Here is a 25,157-nt window from a genome sequence, read left to right as displayed (position 1 = left end):
GTAGTCGACAAGGCGTTTCACAAAAGTGTCCAAGCATTAGAATTTAGAACAACCCATAAATAAATTATGGACTGATTAGTGAAGTTTATCGCAATTTCTCTTTCGCGCTGCCAACTTTCTCTTATCTTATCGGCCGGGTTGCTTCAAGTGCAGTGCGAAATATAGTGACGTTGTAGGCAGATCGTCAAGTGAGCAGGAAAAATGTCTTACACTACTGAACAGCTGAAAAATTTCACTAAAATTGGAAAGAAAATAATTGGCGCTGGGTTAAACTACAAGTATGTCTGTAACATATGTTAACATTCACATTCTTGTTAAGTATATTCAAGGGATACTTTGAATGTGTCTCAGTATATACCTTTTATCGATTCCGTCGCAATTTAAAGTTTCTCTGTAGTCAAGGGTAATCCATGTATTTGTCATCATTGTCGAAACTTTAAATATGGACCGTAGATTTTCAACTCAACACATCGCATTTGTTAGATTTTGTTCTCTGGAAGTACAAGAATATTTGTGGAATCACATTTCTTTATTATACAGACGTATGGACCCTACCAATGTTAATAAGAAAACTACAGCCAGCGATTGACACTTGTATGAATTTGTGAAAATGATACAAAACTTCTCACTGAAGAGAATGTTGTACCTTTTCTTAATGCCCTAGTTTGTATGCGGTTTTGTGTATTAGAGTATTTTGCCAAATTTCAAAATTAGGGCACTATGAGACGAATATATTTGCGAGGAGTCTGTAAAGGAAGAGTTAATGTAAGAAATCGATTCTGTTCACTCTTCTGCACCCAGCATCCGACAAACGAGGGATGAGTTGAAGTGTGGGTACCGTATGTTATACATTTGTGTATACTTACAAAACGAATGAAAATTAATCTGTAATATGTGTCACTGGGCGCACTAAAGAGGTTTAGTACAACTTCATTCCCCTCTTTATTCTAATCCCCATAGTATGTAACAGATAGGACCACTCTTGGTGAAGAGAATTTTGTCTCTTCCCCTCCATCTATTTGTTCTTGAGGTTAATGAGTACCTCCTCATATAACTTTCTCAAGGTATTGTGACAGTTCCCAGTGAGGAATGTGTAACATTGTATATGCTATTAATACATATGCTCATTTTCCAGCATTCATACCAAAAGACACCATATTACTGTACTAAAACAGCTCCTATCTGACCTTAAAAAACTGGAGACAGTATTTGACAAACATACTTAAGAGAAATTAAAATGGGAAGTATCAGTACCAAAGGTCTGCTGCCTTTATTGTGTGTTCGGTGCTAGGACATAAGGGAAAGATCAGGGAAATAAACATACTTATAATCATTTTTCCCTTTATCCATTCAGACCTGAGGCAGGAAAACAGAGTAATCATGGTGTGGAATACCTTCCACCACAAAATGTACGTTGTATGTAAACATAGGATAAATTGAGAAGTCCCTATAGTTAATATTTTATTACCAGACAGCAGCACAAACAATGATATCAAAAAAAGTTTATAGCACAGTTAGTGATCAAGAAAGAAAGAAAATAAACTGCTGCAGGGGTGCGAGTATTTTGTTATTCAGTAACTGTTCTTTTTTTTTCTTTTTTTTTTTTTTCTCTTGGTGTGATTTGATCATTTGCTTTAAGCATTATCTCCAGACTGACATCTGACAAAACGAGTTCACGTCAAAATTTGAAAATCTAAAACACTAACTGTACAAAGTCTGTCAGTTTCAGATTGCTTATTCAGGGCTGTATCCATTATGGCTTTAATAGTGAATTTTTGTCTAAGTTACACTTAAACACCTTTATTACTTTTTGTGATATTTATTGCAGAGAACTGGTGAAACTAAGCAAACAACCAGCACCAAAGACTCCTATAATTTTTTTAAAACCAACATCAGCGTACATTACTGAAGGTTCCAGTATCGAGGTAAGAGAGCACTTTGTGCACACATTTTTTAATCACTGTGTTTATGAAGTCTGTATTTTGCAAGATACCTTTGTTTAGCTTTTAGAATTTGGCTTGTTTGTAACAATGATCCATCAGAGAGAGGGAGAGGTGGGGAGTTAGGTAGGTAGAGCATAGTGGTCTTTTTAGTTAGGCCTATGTTATCTATGTTCAATGACATGTTTCTTATTCTCAAAGCTAAAATGGTGCTGATTTTAACCTCATATCAAACAATATAAAAAAAAATTAACAACTAATTGCCAGCTGTTGGCAGCTTTTCAGGAACAATCCCAAGCCGTATTGTAGTTCCTACTAATACAGAAGTGTGCCTCAAAAGACTTCATGAACATTTAGAGAAAATATTAGTATTATTCGTGCAACAGAAGAGGGATTCCACACAATGGACAGTCACATGAATGCATACATCAGAAACCTAGACTCTGATCAGTAGTCACAACGAATACCATTACTCCCTGCATCTCAATAATTCAAGAAATGGTATATTCATTACAGATGACAATTCACAACAAATATCTGTCTGTAACACTTACAATTTGGGTGTTCAAAAGTGTTGTCGGTATGGGACGCCATTCCTCCCTGAATGTGTTTTATAAATCCTGAAAGGTGTGAGGTAGTGACATCTCTTGAAAGTATCCTCCAAATTCTCTATGTTATTAATGTCTGGCAAATATGGAGACCACTCCATTCATCCAGTGTCATTATTTGCAATGTTGTAGCAATTCAGACAATTCTACAAGGATGAATGTTATCCTAGGGGGAAAAAATCTGAGGTTATAGTCACCATAGAAAAGCTGAACATACCCTGTACTGTTTTTAGTGCCATAATTAAACTCTGCTGCAGTGATACACAGTGCTCTTGGATCAATTGTGGCACTCCCAAATCATGTGTCATCATCCTTTGTAATTGTCATATTCCTATATATTTTGCACTTCATTGTGTGTTTCTTGTTTTTGTCATGTGAGCTCATTGCAATGTCTGGATTCAGCACACTACCATTGTTCCAGCCATGGAAATTTAAGATATCATATCAATCTTTATGTTAACTAGTGGGAATCAATTGAACAAACTATTTTTGAGTATGTAATTCAACTATTCAACTGTGGGCACACATTGTGAAATGGGTCTGGACAGCAAGGGGCATCTAAAGAACTAGTAAGGCCAGAAGGTATTTTGCCATAGCAGGGGACCAGATACTTTTGCTGAATTAGTAATGCATACTCCCATCAGATAATTTGTTATGTTTTTACTTTTCTGAAAACCTGTCAGCATTCAATGATGTTTGTGAAATAATTATCAGGTAATATTTCTTCATTTATACTGTTAGTAAACTTGAGTAAGTGTAAGTTGTGCTATTGTGAATATATGGTCTTCTGAATTTGTAACAAATTTGGAAATAATACTGGGTTAACAGCATGTAGTGAATTATCACACTAATTCAGTCTTGTGTAAAATGTAAAGGAAATTTTGATTTACTGCTATTGTACTGGGAAATTGTGGAGTTTGTTTGTGAATTAGATAAAGCCCTTTTTATGCAGTTTGATGACACACTGTTTGATTTAAAACACAACTTATTCATTAATAGTGAAAGACCACATTCTGTTCAAAATAATCTCTTGGTCTGACAAGAGGGAAGGCATTTTTGATAATGTCATCTATCAGTGCCCACAATACTATGGAAGTTTCACTGAAATCGGTAAAGAGACTGGAATGGAGCACTCCTAGTCAAAAAGAGCTCAGCAGCTAGTAATCCTCTTAGATCTAAGGTAGTTTAGACAGTTGATGTAAAGGAGCTGAGCATTTCGCTAAACCGCAGCCATTGGGTAATAATTTATAAACTGCCACCAAAGAATGATCCTAGTAATTTGGAAGGCAATTGAGTGTCAGAGTAAGGTATATAACAAAACAAGTGAAGGGTAAAATTAAAATGTATGACGGATTTATTTGTCAGGAAAATAAGCCATAGGGTAGATGGGGATAAAAGTGCACATTTTTTGTTTTACTAAGTATTTTTTAAATACTTGCAGCAATATTATATCAGTCATTCGTGCGACACCTAATTTGACATCTTGGTAACATCGTGTAAAAGTCATCATGCAATTATTATTAGGGGAGTAATAATAGTTTTCTGAAAAAAATAATTTTGCGTACTCTGATCCCAATCAAGTAGGAGGCGGGGGGGGGGGGGGGGAAGAGTACATGGGCCTGGGGGCAAGAGATGCAATGGCATACTTGTTCTTGCTCCAATGATAGTTTTTGAGACTCGGCCAAGTTGTGTGTCACGGGGAATGGGGATCTTGGCTTGACCCCCAGATTGCGAGGATGGAATAAACATCTATTAAAAAAAACCTCAGTCTCAGGGTGTGCTGTGCTGTTGAGGTGGAACAGTCGTTAGCAGGTGCATGCCCGTTGAGGTGGAACAGTCGTTAGCAGGCAACCTCTCAGGAGCCTGCCACATCTCAGTTGTATAAGGCTTACTCAGGCATTCGGGGCTCTGTCTGTATGGACCCTTATTTCCCTAGCTGCTTAAGGGACTGAGATGGAACCCTCAACATCATCATCTCCTCCCAGCAGGAGGAGAAGAATGAGGGAGGCTAGTCCTCATGAAAATAAACTTGTTAGTAACGTGGCTGAAGGAGTCATGACTCGGAATGTCTTTGTAGTGATCAAGAGGATGGATGGGACATTTGAAACAGTGCCCCCTTCTATAGCCATAAATGTCCAGGAGGGCTTGCTGGCACCCTAAAGTCCAGGAGGTAACAAAAATTGGGTGAGTATGACGTCATTGTTGAGTTGCATGACACCTTTTTGTGTGGTCACCTGTCATGATATTATGGACATTGACATTGCCGAACTCAAACAAGAATGAGCATCAGAGGGGATAAGAGATGTGGAGCAAAGGACACATAAGAATAATGGAGAAATTGAGAAGAATGCCACCTTCACTGTGACATCCAGTTCTACGATGCTACCTGAACACATCATGGCACATTTCTTCCAACTCAGGGTTAGGCCCTATGTACCTTATCCTATTCGCTGCTTCAAATGCCAGCATTTTGGCCGTACAAAGCTGAGTTGCAGAGGTGAAGCAGCCCGTGAGAAGTGTGGAAGGGCAGCCCATTAAGCTGGGTGCAACTGTACATCTCAAGCAGTCTGCATTAATTGCTCTGGGAGCCTCCCAGTCTGGAGCCGAGACTACCCTGTTTTTGCAGAGGAATGCAAAATTTAGGAAATAAAAGTGACCAAGCAGATCCCCTATGCAGAAGCCAGAAAGGAATATAAGGCGATGAAACCCCCTGTCTTTGCCACTTCTTATTCTTCCTTGGTGTGGAAACCCGTTCCTAAGGCCGACGCTTTGACACAGGTGACATACGGCATCTGTACTTGCACCTGCATGTGCCAAAGCAAAGTTACAGAAATAACGATCCATGCAGCTACTGTGGAGGAGACCAGTAACGCTTTCACAGTGATCAGCCCAGAGGCACCCCAAACATAGAGTGCCTCTCAACATTCACTTTCTTCAAGGAATAGTGGCTCTCACTGCCTCTTTTCCCCCTCGTCCTTGCTTAGAAGGGGACAGGGAAAGGACCTCAGCATTCGGGTCAAAAGTTGTCCCAGGCACCATCAGATATCATTCTGGCACATCTGACTGATGATGATGACACACGCCTGTACTTGGAGGCTCACCTTTACAGAAAAGATGACATTTTGGTGACAGGGCAAAAGGTGGGGTTGCAGTGCTCGTCAAGGACCCTTCTCATTTCTCACCTCTTCCCTTAACCACAACATGACAATCAGTTACTGTTCAGGTAGAGGCCCATGTTGCCATCACAGTGTGCTCTGTGTTCCTACCACCCCATGAGCCTCTTGACAGTGGAATCCTCACTCATCATCTTGATGAGTTACCCTGTCCCTTTCTCCTTTTAGGGGACTTAAACCCATGCAGTTGACTATGGGGTTCTAACACAACCTGCCCCAAGGGTCAGGTACCTGAGAATCTGATACATACAATAGATGTCATACTGATGAACATGGGTCAAGCTATAAATTTTAGTACTGCCCTGGGTTAGCCTACAGCCATAGATCTCTCCTTCTGCTTGCGCACCCTTGCAGATGCTTCTCAGTGGCCAGTGGACGATGACCTTCATGATGGCAACCATACCCTCGCCTGATGGAGCAGATCTGGAAAGGAAGCCACTGAGATGCCTTTTCAGATGGGCTAACTGGATGCTTTACAGGCAGTTAGTGGTTTTCGAGCAGTGTGACAGTGACCAGAACTGGGTGGATTACATTACAGCTGTGATTCACCATGCAGCTGATGCAGCCATCCCAAAGTCAATAGAAACACCTAGGAGCCGACCTGTCACTTGGTGGCATCATGAGTGTCGATCCCCAATCAGGCACAGGATGGTGGCAATGTGCAGATTCAGTCGATGCAGTGCAGTTGAGACTTGCAAACTTCGGAAGGGTGTGTGAAAAGGTGAGGCAAATAATTTGAGAGAGTAAGCAGAGGTCTTGGCAAGAGTTCGTGAACTCAATTAACAGGTCCACATCCACAAGTAAAGTATGGAAAGCCATCAGGAGGATCTCAAGGTGCAGCTCTTAACCGCCAATAGTAGCTGTACGAATACAGGGGTCTCTTGTAAAATCGCTGAGAGACATAGCTCAGACAATGGTTGAATCGTGTAAGTCCATTACGGGTGACTCTAGCCAGGATCTCACTTTATGTCGATATTGGGAGACACAAGAGAAGGCTGATTTTGATTTCCATTCCACCAACATGGAGGAATACAACCAGTCTTTCCCTCTGTGGGAGCTGGATTCTGCATTGTCAGTAGCTTGTGATATGACCCCAGGAAATGACCTATTAACTTGTAGCATGTTGAAGCAGCTGGACCAACGGTCGGAGGAGGTCCTCCTTCAGCTCTTTAATGAAATTTTGATGGCAGGCAACTTTCCCAGTTCATGGAAAGGATATATTTTAATCATCATTTTAATTCAGGGAAGGATCGGTCAGACACCGGTAGTTATAGTATTAGCGTAACAAGCTGCATAGGAAAGACACCGGAGCGCATGGTCAATCGGCGCCTAGTGTGGGTTCTTGAAACCAGGTCCCTACTCAGTCACTCCCAGAGTGGGCTCAAGAGGTATCAAAGCACACTTGACAACCTGGCCCTGCTAGAAGCAGCAGTTCAACAAGCTATTCTTCATAAACAACACTTTGTCTGTATTTTCTTTGGTTTGGAAAAGACCTAAGATACTACCTGGAGGCATAATATTTTGTCGCAGCTCTATCAGTGGTGATTCCATGGATGTCTACCCATCGTCATATGGTCCTTTGTCTTGGACAGATATTTTAGATACAGGTTTGGAAATGTCCTATCTTACCATTTTAAGCAGGAGAATGGTGTCCCACGAGGTTGTGTCGCAGCATTCCGTATTGCAATATACAGTATCACCTCCACAGTGCTACATCCCATACTGTGTTCTGCGTTTGTCTACTACTACTCCATCTTATGTGCATCCTCCAGCCTCGTGACAGCTACTCAGCAATTGCAACTGATGATCAGGTGGTTGGAGGAATGGTCTTGCACAACAGGTTTTAAATACTCATTGGAGAAAAAAGTTTGTGTTGATTTTAATCATTCCTGCTGTCTTTTGAATTTATCTGTTTTAAAGCTGGTGGAAAGGTGCAGTATCTGGGCCTTACTTTTAAAGCTGGTGGAAAGGTGCAGTATCTGGGCCTTACTTTTGATGATAAATGAACATGCCTACCACACCTTAAAAAACTGAAACTGAGACGGCGCAAGGCCTTAAACATCCTTAAATGTGTCTTGGGGACCCAACAGTGCATGTCTGCACCAACTTTATAAGGCCTTTGTGCGAACTGGCTTGAATACAGAGGCCAGATTTATGGGTCAGCGAGGCCTTCATACCTCAAACTGCTGGATGCAATTCACCACGAGGGTATCAGGCTGTCAACAGGGGTCTATTGCACAATCCCTGTTGCTAGCTTGTATGCAGAAGCCATTCAGCATCATTGTCTGGTGGTACACCAAGCATGCAGGACTTCCTTCGTTCCTATGTACCAGCATCCAGCAAAGTTTTACAACTGCCACTGGTACAGCTTTTCGACTATTGGCTACAAGCAACAAGGGATCCGTGCAAGGGAGAGTCTTGAGCTATTAAGGTGGGGGGGGGGGGGGGCAGTAAGGTCCAAAGCCAGCCAGGGGTGGAGTAGGGTATTCTCCTGGCTACTACCCAGACCCAGAGTGATTTTAGAACTTACTGCGTACAGGAAGCATTTTTAAAATTAAATTTAATTGGATTTTACATAGCCACCCAGAGTTTACTACTGTCTACATGGATGGTTCGAAGCAGGGAGATTTTCTCATATGTTCTGTTATATTCCCTGACAGTGTCCTCAGGACATGGCTCCCAGGGTAGTTTCCTGTTTATTACATGAAATTTTTTGCTATCCTGAGGGCAATGGAGCAGGTGAGAAGGTATAATGACAAGAAATTCCTCATCTGCTCAGATTCTCAAAGTGGTATTCTCGCTGTTGGGCAGATGTACCCAGCAGATCGGATGGTGCAGCAAGTGCAGGATGCTCTCCTTCCCTTGCAAAGGCAAGACAAGGAAATCATTTTCTACTGTGTCCCAGGGCACATAGGAATTCAGGGAAAAGAACTCTCTGATCCGGCTGACAAGGTGGCTTGCTCCCTTCCTCCTCCTGTTTGCTGTTCAGGACCCTGCAGGCTGACAGTTCATTTGTGACCAGGAAGACCATGTGTCGGTGGCTCAGTGGCTGGAAACAAGGAATAATAAATTACATTCCATAAAAAATTCAGTGTGTCCATGGTTTACCTCCTTCCACTCATGACTGTCTGAAGAAGGGGCGGGACACAGCTGTCAATATGACTTATTTTAACTGAGTGTGTTTTATATGGTGATCTGAGGGTTGAAATAGGTTTCCCTGAAGATCTGTCCGCTATTCTAACTGATAAATAGGTGAGTGTTGTTCGTGTGTTAAGATTTTGTGTGGTGTCCAGAATTCTTCTCAAAATATTGGGTGTGAGATCTTAATGTGTCACAAAGTGGCTGGATCACGTATTATTTATAGGTAGTCATCCAGCAGTGGTTATCTGATCGTTTTTAACCGTGTCTTTACAGGTGTTTTATCCATGATTTTATCCAGTTACTCTGCTGTGTCTCATTGGGATTTTATTATGGGCTTTTCTGAAGCTCACCTTATTGGGGTTGCCTTAAGACTCTTGTGGTGAGATTAAACTTGATAGTCCATTTTTTTACCTTTCTCCATAGGTTTTCCATTATGTTTGGCAGTGAATCACGAATGCAAAGGTGCTGATGACCTTGCTGTTTAGTGCCCTCCACCATAAATTATCATCATCATCTGGAAGAAAGTAAAACCCAAGAAATAAAGTTCAGCTAGTATATAACATACATTTAGGCAAAGAAGTTGGTATAAGGTGACACAGTTTTCAATAATTACAAAGTCATTTGTGACAGATGTTTAACAACTTGTCCTGAAGCAAATGTTTACGTGTAAATAGTAACAATAGAACTGCCCTCGGGTGTGCACCAGGTGAATGGAAAGCAAACCTAAGCAAAGCATCCAGCTTAACTACAAGAATCAGCAATTAAAGAAATCTTTGAACAGGTAAACAAACAGAAACAAAATAATTACCTAAACACACAACTGCGCCAAAAATCTCGAGAAAACAAATACCTATGTAAAGACAGCCACAAAATTAAAGGATAAGATCAACATATCTAATAACGCAAAATACAACTCATTAATAGGTGAAGTGCAATGTGACACCTTCCTCGAGGAACTTTTCAAGTGTGATTCTCAACCAGATATCAGACAGTGGCTGAAAGCACCACAGTGACAGGATGCAAACTAATACTGGCTTTGTCTTTCCCAGGGACAGTTGTTGAAGCCCCCTCGGAAGCCGAAACTACACCAGGATCTGTACGCTTCTGCACTTACGTGCTTAGTGACAAGGTACTTCTAAATACGTAACTGTAAATACCAAGGTACCAGAATGCAAGATTATCCTCCTACCCAAAATGAAGGTAATGATTGAAAATGGCTAGCAGAGAAACAGTCTTCAGCATTTCTGTTACTGGCAGTCTTTATAGCCCACAGTGCACTGTGGGGTTATGCACCTAAGTGGGCCGATCAGAGGTATATTAATCAATCTGAATGATCCAGTACCATGAACTCTGCCTTCTCAATACCAAGAAACAAATCACTTTCTCCAGTGTTGGCTGACCAGTTTGCAGTCCCATCCTCACCCCTGTAATGGAGTAACTTCAAGGAATTCCATGTCAGCAACTATTTCCCATCTATCTCCTCTGTTTCTATCATCGAATTACAGAATGCCCATTACCAGAGCTCTTTTGTAGCACACATTGTCCAGTTTTCAGGTTTTTTACATTCATAACTATACTGAAGCTGAAGATCCAACATGAGATGTCATTAGTCGCCTTTGGTGTCGAGATCCAGAACAGGCCTGCAGCCATTCCTTGTCATAAGAGGTGACCAACAGGAGTCTTTTTATTTGGTCATGTTTTCACCTTGGTATTTTGACTATTCTTTGGACTTCTGAATTTTGTCACTCTTTCCACTTCTTCTTAATACTTTCCCCCTCACCCTTTTTTTGCTTTTTAAAATGTGGCCCTCATTTTGAGTTTGACCTCAACTTTCCAAATTTTAGAGAAGTGCTGGTCATTTGGGGAAGGATGCCTTACTGTGGTGCATTAACTCTCCACTTGCACTGTTATCTTTTGCACCTACCAATCAAGTGGATCTGTGTTTACATCCAAACACCAGTATGGCAGCCAGTCCACCTTGGTGGGGTTTCCATGTACCCTCTTGGTGGTAGCCCACTGACATCTTGGGGGGGGGGGGGGGGGTAGTACCCAAGGGGAGAGCCTCTGACTGGAGAGTGGCATTGGAGTGGATGATCCGCAATGAAATGGGTCAAACTTAATGGTGGTTTTGTCAACATGGCCATCTCAACAGTCAGGAACAGAGATGTTAATGCAGAGGTTTACAATCCTATACCACTTCCGTCTTTGATCATGCCTCACGACGGGAACCATGTAAGGAGAAATGGATGTGGACAATTTGCCAAGTTTTTTTTTTAGTTGAAAATATTGAAGATTGGTTTGGGGAGGTTGCTGCAATAGAAATGATGAGAAATAGATCTTTGCTGATCAAAATACTGCATGCTGACCAATCACAGGAACTTGAATCCTTTGTCAAGATAGAAGATATGCCAGTCACTGTTTCTCCTCATAATGAGCTCAAAAGAATTTATGATGTTATCTTCCATTGGAACCTAATGCTACAAACTGATGAAGAGGTGCGTACTAGTATGACACAACATGGAGTCCATTGTGTTCGCCACATTCAGAGGTGATCCAGGGATAATACAGTAGACACTGGAATTTTTATCATAGCCTTTGAAGGCAACATTTTACCTGAGAAGGTTAAGTTCATGGTTTATAGGTGTCATGTCAGGCTTTATTTTCCTCCTCTCTGATGAGATGTTTTAGGTACCAAAGGTTCAGACTATTGTGCCCCTCCCCCACCCTCTCGGGTCCGGGTGTTAGAATAGGTATGAGGTATTCCTGCCTGTCATAAGAGGCAACTGAAAAGGGTCTCTCACATTTTGGCCTTTATGTGATGGTCCCCTGTAGGGTTTGACATCCATTTTTCAAAATTTTCCAGAAGAGCGAGCCAACTAGGGAAGGGCACCTTACGTGGTGCATCCATTTTTTCTCATTGTGATTTTGCAGTTCTGCTCATTCTCCATCTATTGGGCGAGGACATCTTCCTGTGTGCATTTTCCTCCCTCCACTATAGGTGATGTTTTCTGTGCTGACCATGACCATAGACTTCTTTGCACCTCATACCCAGCTCAGTAGTCAGTCCGTTGTGGTAGGGCCGCCATGCACCCTGTTGGTTGTAGTCCCCTGACTACACAGGGATTGCTCTGCTGATGCCTGCATTGTTAACTCCCCACGTAGGCCAAGGAATAGATGCCCGTCTCCCAGGGGCATTGAGACTCCCGACAATAGCCATCCCGCCAGGTGGTCCTTGCTGAGGTGGGGTGGGGCCTGTGGGGGAGGCCTGTGGTCAGAGTGAGTGGCACCAGGGCGGATGACATGCCATGAAGCTTACTACGTCGTCTCTTGCTGGTGGTCAAGCACCAGCTGTCTCTCAGTGTTCAATTTAATGCACAGGAGTATAACCCCAAATCATTTCCCTCCCTGGCCACACCATGGGAGGAACGCCAGGCTAAGGATGGCAGCGAATTTTATTTGCCCCAGTACCTTGTATGTTAGAGAGGTGATGGGGTATCCTTCGTGTCGATGAAGGAACAGTTTTTTGTTGAGCAAATGGTTCAAATGGCTCTGAGCACTATGGGACTTAACATCTGAGGTCATCTGTCCCCTAGAACTTAGAAATACTTAAACCTTACTAACCCAAGGACATCACACACATCCATGCCCGAGGCAAGATTTGAACCTACGACCATAGTAGTCGCGCGGTTCTGGACTGAAGCGCCTAGAACCACTCGGCCACCGCGGCCGGCTTTTGTTGAGCATTTGGAGGACAACTTTGGAGAGGTGGGGGGATTGTCCAAAATGCGATCTGGGTCAGTCTTGATCAAAACAACATCCTCTGCCCAGTCACGGGCACTACTCGCCTGTGACAAGCTGAGGGATGTTTCTCTTACCATCATGTCCCGCAAGAGCTTAAATATGATACACGGTATCATATTTCACAGGGACCATCTGTTGCAAAAGATGAGCTGCACGCCAATTTAGAGCGGAGAGGAATTCATTTCGTCCGGCGCATCCACTGGGCTCTTATGGATAATCGGTTGCCACCGGTCTGAGCTACGGCAACTCCTAAGCTTTACACCTGCTTTCTGCATTGCCCTCCAGGAAAACTGGTTCCCAGCAATGCGGACCCCTGCCCTCCATGGCTGTAGGAGATATTACAAGAACTGTAGCAAATATAATAAGAGTGTTAGGTGGAGTTCGCATCTATGTCCTAAACTCAGTATGTAGTGAACCTGTGCCCCTTCAAACTCCTCTTGAAGCTGTGGCTGTCAGGATAAGGAAGATGCAAGAAATACTGTTTGCAGTGTATACCTTCCTCCAGATGGTGTGGTACCCCTGAACATCTTGGCTGCACTGATTTATCAACTCCCTAAACTTTTCCTATTTTGGGAGATTTTAACGCCCATTACCACCGTGTGAGATGGCACCGTGCTTACTTAAACTTTACTGTTTCTGCTCGACCTGTGCCTTTTAAATACTGGGTCCCCAACACATTTCAGTGTGGCTCATGGTAGTTTTTCGGCCATTGATTTATCACTTTGCAGCCCAGGACTTCTCCCATCTGTCCACTGGAGAGTCCATGATGACTTGTGTGGTAGTGACCACTTCCCGATTTTCCTGTCGCTCCCCCAGCGTCATGCCCACGGACACTTACCCATATGGGCTTTAAACAGGGCAGACTGGGGTGCTTTCACCTCTGCTGTTACTGATCAGTCTCCCCCAAATAATACCAACGATGTGGTGGTTGAGCAGGTCACTATAAAGATCGTTTCTGCGGTGGAAAACATGATCCCTCATTCTTTAGGGTGCCCCCGGGGAAAATCAGTACCTTGGCGGTCGTCGGAAATTGCTGAGGCCATTAAAGAGCATAGGCTGGCCCTACAGCGACATAAGTGGCACTCTTTCTTGGAGCACCTAATAGATTCTAAACGGCTCGATGCCTGCTTGTGCCAGCTTATTAAAACACGGAATCAGGAGTGTCGGGAGAGGTATGTCTTGACCATTGGGTGCCATACGTCCCCTCCCCAAGTGTGGACGAAGTTCACACATGTTTTTGGGTACCAGACCCCAGCAGGTGTCCCTGGCGTTAACATCGATGGCGTGCTATCTACAGACACAAACGCACTTGCCGAGCACTTTGCTCGAGCCTCTGCATCGGCAAATTACCCCCCAGCCTTTTGCACCATCAAATGGCCGATGTAAGTGAACCTTATAACGCCCCAGTTACAGAGTGGGAGCTTCTCAGCACCCTTGCATTTTGCCCCGACACAGCTCCTGGACAAGATCGAATGCACAGTCAGATAATTAAACATCTCTCGTCTGACTACAAGCAACATCTCCTTTTCATCTTCAGCTAGATCTGGTGCAACAGCATCTTTCCATCTCAATGGCGGGAGAGCACCATCTTTCCCGTACTCAAACCTAGTAAATACCCGCTTGATGTGAATAGCCGCAGCCCATCAGCCTCACCAACGTTCTTTGTGAGCTGCTAGAATGTATGATGAGCCGGCAGTTATGTTCAGTCCTGGTCTCATGTGGCCTACTGGCTCCATGCCAGGGAGGTTTACACCAGGGTTGCTCTACCACTGATAATCTTGTGTTCCTCGAGTCTGCCATCTGAACAGCCTTTTTCACACACCATCACTTGGTTGCCGTTTTTTTTTAGTTTAAAAAGCTTATGACACAACCTGTCGACGTCACATCCTTGCCACGTTATATGAGTGGAGTCTCTGGTGCCCGCTCCTGATTTTCATCCAAAATTTTCTGTCCCTCCATACTTTCTGTGTCAAAGTTGGTGCCTCTCATAGTGCCCCCATATCCAGTAGAATGGGGTCCTGCAGGGCTCTGTATTGAGAGTATCTCTGTTTTTAGTGGCCATTAACGGTCTAGCATTAGATGTAGGGCCATCTGTCTCACCAGTGTATCAACTGTCTGGAATCACACCCTCCTTGTTCACTACAATAATGACTACCATCTCCATCTGACCGAACGCCATCATTTAATGGCTACTTGCTCCATAACTGGCATAGTTCTTCAGGAAACAGGGTTTATGGCAACACACCTCCCTGCTCCAGTAAACTACAAACCCTGCTGTACTGGTCACATTAATTTTGAGAGAGCGTCCGATGGGGTCTGTACTACCCTCACACACAGACACTTCCAGTGAGCAGGTGACCCTTACCACTACAGGGGAGACCATGGGCGTTCATGTCTTCCTCTCAGTTCGAATGACAATATGCAATTATACTCCCTCATGGACCTTTCCACTATTACTAGCTGTTTGAGTTAGTGGAAGAGCTACCTTCCCCTTCCTGTTATTGAGGGACTTTAATGCCCATAATCCTCTGTGGGGCAGTGAGAGTGTATTCCAGAGGCTGAATATTAGGACACCTTTCAGAATTGGATGTCTGCCTACTCAACACTGGAGCTGCAAGACAATTCAAGAAAAGGAAGCAGGAATGTTGGGAGCAATATGTATAATCTGTACGATCCCACACCCTGTCAAGCAGGAATGTTGGGAGCAATATGTGCGAGGGCTATGCCGAAAGTTTTTAGCAGCCCGTAAACCATAAGGCGGAGGACAATGGGGTTGTTATCATTCGATAGAGCGATGTTTTTCGACCTTGGGACGTGCGCGCGCAGCCCCTGGCTAGCGATGATCCCCCCACACTGCGGTAAGAAAGCACAGGCAGTGCTGAGTCAGAGACGGTGCAGGATGGAGCTGTCGCGCCGCGACTTTCGCGCCATGATTTTTTACGATTATAAAAAGGGTTTAAGTGCCGAAGAATGCCATTCTTTTTTGCTGTGTATTTTTGGTGAAGCTTCCCCTTCTAGGGCCACAGTTGGAAATTGGTTTCGCGAGTTTTCGAGGGGTCGGCAGTCAATTGAAGATGAACCTCGTCCCGGTCGGCCAGCAACAGCTGTGACTCCTGAAAACATTGATGCTGTGAGGAAAAAAGAAGATCCACATCTTACATTTTGTGACATTGAAGGGACCCTAAATATTGGATCAACAGCAGCACAGACCATAGTCACTTAGGCCTTACTAAGAGATGTGCCTGTTGGGTGCCACATTCCCTGACAGAAAGCCAAAAGGAGGAGAGAGTGGACTTGTGTCGTTTCATGCTCAAAAAATTCAATGGAGGGAAGTCCCAAGACACCTACAATATCGTCACAGGTGATGAAACGTGGGTCTACCATTATGACCCTGAAACAAAGAGACAGTCTTCTGTGTGGTGCTTTCCAGGGGAGGAACCACCCACAAAAGTTAAACGAAGTTGGAGCTCTGGGAAAAAGATGGTGGCAAATTTTTTCACAAATATCGGGCATCTCACCTCTGTGAGCTTGGACTACGTCGTACAGTCAGTGCTGAATGGTACGTGAACAATTGTCTTCCAAAAGTCATCGCCACATGGAAGTCACAGCATCCAAAGTCCAAGAGTGGGCACCTTCTGCTGCATCACGACAATGCATCTGCGCACAGGGCTGCCAGAACGATGGACTTTCTGGAGAAGGAAAAAGTGCGGGTGTTACCCCATCCCCCCTATTCTCCTGACCTGGCCCCCTGTGACTTCTTTCTGTTCCCTAAGACTAAGGAAAAAATTCAAGGGCAGCAGTTTTCATCAGATGAAGAGGCCATTGCAGCGTACGAGAGTGCACTAAATGACATCCCAAAAGAAGCTTGGACTGACACATTTTCTAAGTGGTTTCAGAGAATGGAAAAATGTATACATGCTAATGGAGAGTATTTTGAAAAGTTGTAAACTTTTTTTGCAAATAAATTTTTTTTGCACATTCTGCTAAAAACTTTCGGCATAGCCCTCATATCATTTATGCGATCCCACACCCTGTCGAGCAGGAATGTTGGGAGCAATATGTATCATCTGTACGATCCCACACCCTGTCGTCCCAAGTATGGACTAAACTCCACCGCATTTGCAGCCATCCACCACCCATGGTGGTTCCTGGCATCCTTGTCAGTGGTAAAATCTGCGCTGATTCTATGGTACTTGCTGATTGTTTTGCAGCACAATTCACTGAAGTGAAACTGACGAAATCCACGACCAAATGCTAGAACATCTTTGTGCTGACAGCATTAAACATATCCTCTGGCTTTTTAATTGTATTTGGTGGTAAGGAGAATTTCCCTCTCAATGGCAGGAAGATATTATTTCTTTACTGAAACTGTGAAGGAACCCACATATTTTAACTAGCTTGAAGCCGTAGGGCATATATCATGATTCCAAAGTGGCTTTCTGGCTTTCCAGCCAACCATAGATCTGGTTCATCTGCAATCTGCAGTGAACAATGCTTTTGCGCATTGCCGACATCTGATTGCTGTGTTCTTTGACCTAAAGAAAGGCATATGATACCAGCTGGTGGCATCATGTCCTATCTACATAGCATGAGTGGGGTTTTTAGAGCATTTTACCCAGTTTTATCCAGAATTTCCTATCTCTCCAACTGTTTCAGGTCTGAGTAGATTCAACTCTCAACGATCAATATGTACAGGAAACTGGAGTCTCTCAGGGGTGGTTCTGTGTGTAAAGCTGTTCGCTATTGTCATAAATGCAGTGGGCCCCATAGTCACTCTGTCACTGTATTTAGGTGATCTTTGCCTGTATTATGCCCCTGCACCACTGTGCGCCACTGAGTGCCAACCTCAAGGGGCTGTATAGAGAGTACATGACTGGACCCTGAATCATGGCTATCAGTTGTCTCCTGCAGAATCTCAAGTTGTGCATTTTTGCTGACTCTGGACTGTGCACCTGTACCCAGAAATTTATCTTGGTGACCAGTTACTTGAAATCATTGAAACTTTTCAATTTTAGGTATTTTACTGGAGTACAAACTAACGTGGGTGCCACATGTCTATCAGCTCAAGACAGCTTGCATAGAGAAGCTAAATTTTGTTCATTTTCTTAGTAACTCCTCGTGGGGTATGAACCACATAATTCTTCTGAGATTTTACAAAGTGCTGATCTTATTCCGCTTGGACTATGGATGTGTTGCCTACAGATCAGCAGCACCATCCGTGCCGAACTTGTTGGATCCTGTTCCCCACACTGACCTGCAGTTGGCAGTGGGGGCCTTCAATACGAGCCCTGTTGATAGCCTCCCGGCAGAAACCGGTATCTCACCTCTATGAGTTAGACGGCAGCAGCTTCTAACAAATTATGCAACCACAATCTGTCAAGTGCCTATTCACCCATTTCACTCAGCTGCGTTCTACAACCAACAGTTCAGACTGTTTGCACATTCCCAAAATGAGATTTCCACTCTGCAGCAGAGTGTGCCCTGATATGAAACTTCCTGGCAGATTAAAACTGTGTGCCGCACCGTGACTCGAACTCGGTACCTTTGCCTTTCGCGGACAAGTGCTCTACCAACTGAGCTACCCAAGCACGACTCACGCCCCGTCCTCACAGCTTTACTTCTGCCAGTATCTCGCCTCTACCTTCCAAACTTTACAGAAGCTCTCCTGTGAACCTTGCAGAACTAGCACTCCTGAAAGAAAGGATATTGCGAAGACATGGCTTAGCCACAGCCTGGGGGATGTTTCCAGAATGAGATTTCCACTCTGCAGCGGAGTGTGTGCTGATACGAAACTTCCTGGCAGATTAAAACTGTGTACCGGACCGAGACTCGAACTCAGCACCTTTGCCTTTCGCGGGCAAGTGCTCTAGAAACTGAACTACCCAAGCACGACTCACACCCCACACATTGTCCAAACTGGATAGACCAACTGGGATCTGACTCAAAACTTCTTTAGTTTGTGTTCCTTTAATTCAGTCTTGAGCACCCCCCCCCCCCTCCCGTGGCCTGTACCCTGTCCCCTGTCATGTGAATAGGCTAGACCTCTTGTGAGACCAAGAAGGATGTGATCCTACCCTTCTCTGACACCTATTTTATTCAATCATCCACGGTTATTCTAATCTGGTATGCATCTACTTGGACAAATCGAAATTCAGTGGCAGTATTGGTTATGCTTTTGCACACTCAAGGGGACACAAGAAGCAGTATTTGCTGAGTTTCTGTAGTGTATACACTGCAGAGTTGGTTGCCATATATCAGGCCATGCGTTACACTAAATCCCTGGCCATGACGAACTTTCTGATCTGTAGTGATTCCATGAGTTGCTTAAAAGGCATATCCCAGTGATATCCCAAAAATCTTCTGGTCACCAACATTGAGGACCTACTGGTTGACCTCCACAGCTCAGGAAAGACAGTGATCTTCATTTGGGCACCAAGCCACATAGGCATTCCAGGAATGAACTAGCCGACTGTCTAGCTGAAGATACAACTGTAGGAGATCAATTTGACACTGGAATACTGGGCACCAATTTAAGATTACTACTTAAAAACAATATGTTGAGACTCCAGGAATTGGAATGGTGGGCTACTACGACACAAAACAAGTTGAGAGTGATTAAAGTACCCACTAAGATGTGGATATATCTTTCCTGGCCTTTCGTAAAGATGCCATTGTATTATGTCGTCTACACATCGGCCACTTGATACTCATCCATGAATTCCTTGTGCGTCTGGAGGATCCTCCTCACTGCAGCTAAGGTAGTCTCCTGATGATAGCACATGTTCTTGTTGAGTGTGTCCTGTGGGCTGATCGGTGGCACACTCTCAGCTTACCTACCTCACTACCTCAGATGCTTGCAGATGATGAGACAGCCACTTCAAGAGTGTTGCATTTTGAAGTGAGAGTGGATTTTGAATGAAACTGTAATACGCCTCCACTTTCAATGTTAGTAGTGGTTGTGGGTGAGAGAGCCTCTCCCTGTGGCGCATACCTCCTCATGTGAACGCAGATTACCTTTTTCCGCCCTCAACCCATTGTACCTTTAGACTCTCTTCTCAAGATGCTGCCTGGGTTCTCTCTATTTTCTTTTACCTATTGTGTTATAACCACTGTCAAGGGCGTTTTCAAACTCTTTGATTTACTTTTTTTAATTTTTACTTTTACCTTTTCACGTGTGAGACTGATGACCCAGCACTTTAGTCCGTTAAACACTATCAGCATCATCATCGAAATGTCGTCAGAATGATCGTGCATGCCACAAAAGTGATAATTTCTCCCTTCTTTAGTGGTACCATACTAGGATCTGATAACATAATTGTCCATACTTTTACATCATTAATACTGTTCCACCTAGACTACAAATGTAAAGGCCAGTTAAATGAAAACGAGATAGATGGAAGAAAGTAATGACCGTACCTGTTAATACATTTATCCCATGCAGAGACAACACAGTCAACACCTTCATGGAAAAATGTTTGCAGTTGCCTGTGGTACCATGATTTAAATTTGCACATCTTTGAGTCCAAAGCATATTGACGGCCACGAATGTCTTTCTTCAGTGCTCTAAAAATATGGAAATCTCATGGAGAGAAATTGTAACTGTATGGAGGATGTGTAAGGGCTTCCCAATGAAACTCAAAATGTAGACTGGCCCACATGTTGCAAAGGTTGTTTCGAGTACGTTGGAGGAGTTTACCAGGGAAGCCCTTACAGATCCTCCCTACAGTCCCAATCTCTCCCCAGGTGATTCCCTTACCTTTGGAGCCATGCAGAACTACATTTGTGGCCATCGATTTGCTTTGGACAAAGAGGTGTATGCCTGGGTATAATCATGGTTCCATAGGCAGCTGCAAACATTTTTTGATAAAGTCACTGACTATCTTGTCTCAAAGTGAGATAAATATATTGAAAGTTATGATGATTACTTTTGAAGTAACAAATAGTTTAATTATCATCCCTCCCTCCCATCTATCTCAGTCGATTTGATTGCCTGCTATACACAGGATTTGGATCTCTGTTAACTATGCTGTATCCTGTTCTCTACAGTGGTATGAGGCTAGGGCCTGGAGTGTTTCCCATCACTTACATGAGCAGTATTCTGGCAGAGGATCGTGTCTCACTACTAAACATGCAATGACAAATACTTGTAAACCATACAGTATAAGCCCATTATTAACTGTGCCAGAACTGCCACAGAGCTACTGCCCCCTCATTGCTACCTTCTCGTCCTAATACTACTACCTCCTCAAACTGCCCTGCCATTGCCCATGCGCAATCCTGCACCCCCCCCTCCCCTCCCTTCCCTCCACTTCTCGTACCACCCTGATCCCCAGTCTCACTACCACTCCCCCTTTTCATTCATATTTCCTTTGCCCTCATACATGTGGAGGAACTTGCTGCAGTTCATATCCTCTGGAAGAGCTGAGGAAGATGGTAGAAATGATGATTATAATAGGTGCATATTGACTCTTTGTATGGTATTATGTTATTAAATTCTCTGTAACACTGTAGCATAGATTTTATATGATATTCTTTTTATTATTTCCTTAGATTTATCCTGATTCCCATGTAAATGAGGAAGTGGAACTTGGAGTCATAATTGGACGAAAAGGAAGAAATATTTCAGTAGCTGATGCTATGTCTCATGTTGGTGGTTACTGTTTGGGACTGGACATGACTGAAATAAGTATTATTGTAAGTAATTTCTTGTAATAGTTGAATATTAATTAGCCTTTCCAAGCAAGTTTAATTTCTATTCATCGCCATCTTCATCATTAACAACAACAACAACAACCACTTCTCATCCACTTCTGAATAAAGGCTGCCGGACTTCTCCATGCATGTGTGTCCTTGCTGCCCTTTCAATTTTTATAATGTAATCTTCTCAACTGCAGTTTGATCATTGTCTTGATTTATTCTTACCTCTTGGGTTTCAGGAAAAATCTTTATTGGTTCATATACAATAAAACCTCCTTTTTACATATTTCAGCGAACTGACCCAAAATAGTGTAAAGTGCAAGAAAGTGTAAAATACAGGAAATCATAGCAAACAACAAACAAAAATGAATAAATTCTTCTTACTGTCATTCCCTTTTTATTGTTCAAAACATGAAATTAAAACAATTTAAATTTTGCCCATTTAAAAAATGTGACATAATCAGTTGTTTTTGTTTAGCTCTGCTTGTCTCCCTGCAGTATACTAAGCATCAATCACTAAGGCAGTGGCAGAGTGCTGGCTCGCTCAAATGTGCACACTGGTTTCCCTCTCCATTCTGATCGTGTCACATAGTGTAAATAAAACACGGAAGCATAATTCTGTTGTGAAACCACATTAAAAAGATATTTGTGTTCTATTTGATGTTTATTACTGATAATCATTATAAAATTATGGTAAACAGAACTTGTAACACAGTATTGGTTAAAACAATAAAGTTGGCAGTCTTCATAAACAGAGAGCAATAGGCATGAAATGTACATTTTGTCACTGAAAAGATCACTCAATTCAAGGACATCCAGGGTGAGAAAGAGGGTGGAAATTGTCATATTATGGAGCAGCTTGAGGAGCAATGCTTACATCTTACAACAGGTCATACCAACATAAGACTGCATGCCTAGTGTGGATTAGCATATTTCACGTGGAAGTAACAGTGATTCGTGAAAGGCCATATACAGATGGCAGTCTTCAAAAGCAGAGTTTATTTGTGTAAATGACAGTGAAATTAAATTTAAGCTGTTGTTATACAATGCAATGAGCAGAAGGAAGGTTGCTACTAGAGTCACTGTCGTCAGATTGGGATTATCATTAAGGCATACTTTCCCACCCTTCCATACCTAGGAACCTATAATATAGGCAGCTTTAGACTTAGAGAAAGCTTTTGACAATGTTGACTGGAATACTCTCTTTCAAATTCTAAAGGTGGCAGGGGTAAAATACCGGGAGCGAAAGGCTATTTACAATTTGTACAGAAACCAGATGGCAGTTCTAAGAGTCGAGGGACATGAAAGGGAAGCAGCGGTTGGGAAGGGAGTGAGACAGGGTTGTAGCCTCTCCCCGATGTTATTCAATCTGTATATTGAGCAAGCAGTAAAGGAAACAAAAGAAAAATTCGGAGGAGGTATTAAAATCCATGGAGAAGAAATAAGAACTTTGAGATTCGCTGATGCAATTGCAAATTCAAAGACAGCAAAGGACTTGGGAGAGCAGTTGAATGGAATGGACAGTGGCTTGAAAGGAGGATATAAGATGAACATCAACAAAAGCAAAACGAGGATAATGGAATGTAGTCGAATTAAGTCGGGTGATGCTGAGGGAATTAGATAAGGAAATGAGACAATTGAAGCAGTAAATGAGTTTTGCTTTTTGGGGAGCAAAATAACTGATGATGGTCGAAGTAGAGAGGATATAAAATATAGACTGGCAATGGCAAGGGAAGCGTTTCTGAAGAAGAGAAATTTGTTAACATCGAGTATAGATTTAAGTGTCAGGAAGTCGTTTCTGAAAGTATTTGTATGGAGTGTAGCCATGTATGGAATTGAAACATGGATGATAAATAGTTTGGACAAGAAGAGAATAGAAGCTTTCGAAATGTGGTGCTACAGAAGAACGCTGAAGATTAGATGGGTAGATCACATAACTAATGAGGAGGTATTGAATAGAATTGGGGAGAAGAGGAGTTTGTAGCACAACTTGACAAGAAGAAGGGACCGGGTGGTAGGATATGTTCTGAGGCATCAAGGGATCACAAATTTAACATTGGAGGGCAGTGTGGAGGGTAAAAATCATAGAGGGAGACCAAGAGATGAATACACTAAGCAGATTCAGAAGGACGTAGGTTGCAGTAAGTACTGGGAGATGAAGAAGCTTGCACAGGATAGAGTAGCATGGAGAGCTGCATCAAACCAGTCTCAGGACTGAAGACCACAACAACAACAACAATAACAACAACAACAACAACCCAGCACACTGATAATAAAACTGTTTTCTGTGCTAATGCTGCATTACATGATCATTAACATCGTGTATAGTCTGCATTTTCTGCTTTGTTCCAGGATTGTCTTTGAGCAGGAATACAATGCACTTTTTGTAGAAATCTGTATTAAAATCAGTGTTAAAGGTCATGATAACATCAAAGAAAACTTAAAATGCAGGAAATGTTGTAACACAGCATTGTTAATGATGTGAAAGGATTGTATTGAGAGAACAGGACTTCTGTTGGGACCAACAAAAATGAACATAAAAGTGGGAGAACATAAAATGCAGGAATGTAAAAGGGGTTTTACTGTACGATGCATTAATCTGACTTCATGCCCAATGTATATTCATTTCATTTTCATGGAAGTCATAATTATGTCTTCCACTCCATTTTGTTGTCTGGTCTGTGTATTTCTCTCTCTCTGTTTTTCCCAGTATGAGTATCTCCTGTGCTAGCTGAGTGAGCCTAATTTCTGAATGGCTCTCATGTTACAAGTGAGTCTCAATACCATCTACATCCATAGTCTGGCAAACCACTGTGTAGTCATTGGCAGAGAATACTATTTATGGAAGCATGCAGGGATAACCTGAAATGCCACTTGGACATAATTATGACATTGGTGTACTGCTCCCAGTAAAAGAAAGGGCGATGGGGAAAGATGACACAAAGATTGGGTGGAAATGGTGAAAAATTAAAGTATTAGCTTTTGCCAAAATAGAAATTTTTTAATTTTTTTTTTCAGTGGGCAAAGAAGTTAGTCCCAAGATGTAGATGTGGTGAAACTTTCTATAGCTTTTTTTCTTTATTTCAGCCAGCATTAATGATTCTAATTAATATTATTTTGCTTTTTTTCCAGAATGAATGCCAAGCAAAAGGCTTACCTTGGGCTTTGGGCAAAGGTTTTGACACTGCTTGTCCTGTGAGCAGATTCATAAGCTGTGATGAGATACAGGACCCAGGAAATCTACAATTATGGTTAAAAGTTAACGGGAAGACTTTCCAGGATTCCAATACTTCAGATATGCTTTTTTCTATCCCAGAGTTAATAAGTTACGTCTCCAAATTTATCACACTGGAAGAAGGTGATATGATCCTTACAGGATCTCCACCTGGCTTCGATCGTGTTCAGCCTGGAGATGTTATAGAAGCAGGCATTGGAAATATTCTGGCCATGAAGTTCCCTGTTAAAGCTAGAACATAAATGTTTATTATGTATGCTGCTTTAATTTGCAATGGAATTGTTAACTTGAAATTTTGTGAAATAAAGTAGGTGTCTGAAGTTTGTGTTCATTGTCATATGTACCTAGCTATTAATTCACCTGATAATCCCCTCCCATACCCCCACCCCAAATAAAAAAAAAACCTCCTACATGTCAGGGATCATTTACACATTTGCATGCCTCTGAGGCAGCCTTTTCACATCTGACAGTATAAGTTGTTGTCATCAGTATTTGGCTGGCAATGGGAATAGAGGAGGCGAAAGTTCCTGTCTGCCAGTTTCTTGGGTCAAATTAGTCTCTT

General features: G+C 42.7%; 1 protein-coding gene across 1 annotated transcript; it reads left to right on the top strand.

The window, feature by feature from the left end:
• Positions 1-104: 104 nt before the first annotated feature.
• Positions 105-24,915, top strand: LOC124616361 (acylpyruvase FAHD1, mitochondrial). Its single transcript, XM_047144674.1, has 4 exons — positions 105-278; positions 1,829-1,925; positions 21,214-21,357; positions 24,493-24,915. The coding sequence occupies exons 1-4, from the start codon at positions 202-204 to the stop codon at positions 24,835-24,837; spliced, it is 663 nt and encodes a 220-aa protein (XP_047000630.1). The 5' UTR covers positions 105-201; the 3' UTR covers positions 24,838-24,915.
• Positions 24,916-25,157: the final 242 nt, after the last annotated feature.

Source organism: Schistocerca americana, chromosome 1 (genome assembly GCF_021461395.2).
Source record: "Schistocerca americana isolate TAMUIC-IGC-003095 chromosome 1, iqSchAmer2.1, whole genome shotgun sequence".
Classification (NCBI taxonomy): Eukaryota; Metazoa; Arthropoda; class Insecta; order Orthoptera; family Acrididae; genus Schistocerca; species Schistocerca americana.
Note: the sequence above shows the minus strand (reverse complement) of the source record. Positions and strands in the feature narration are given on the sequence as shown.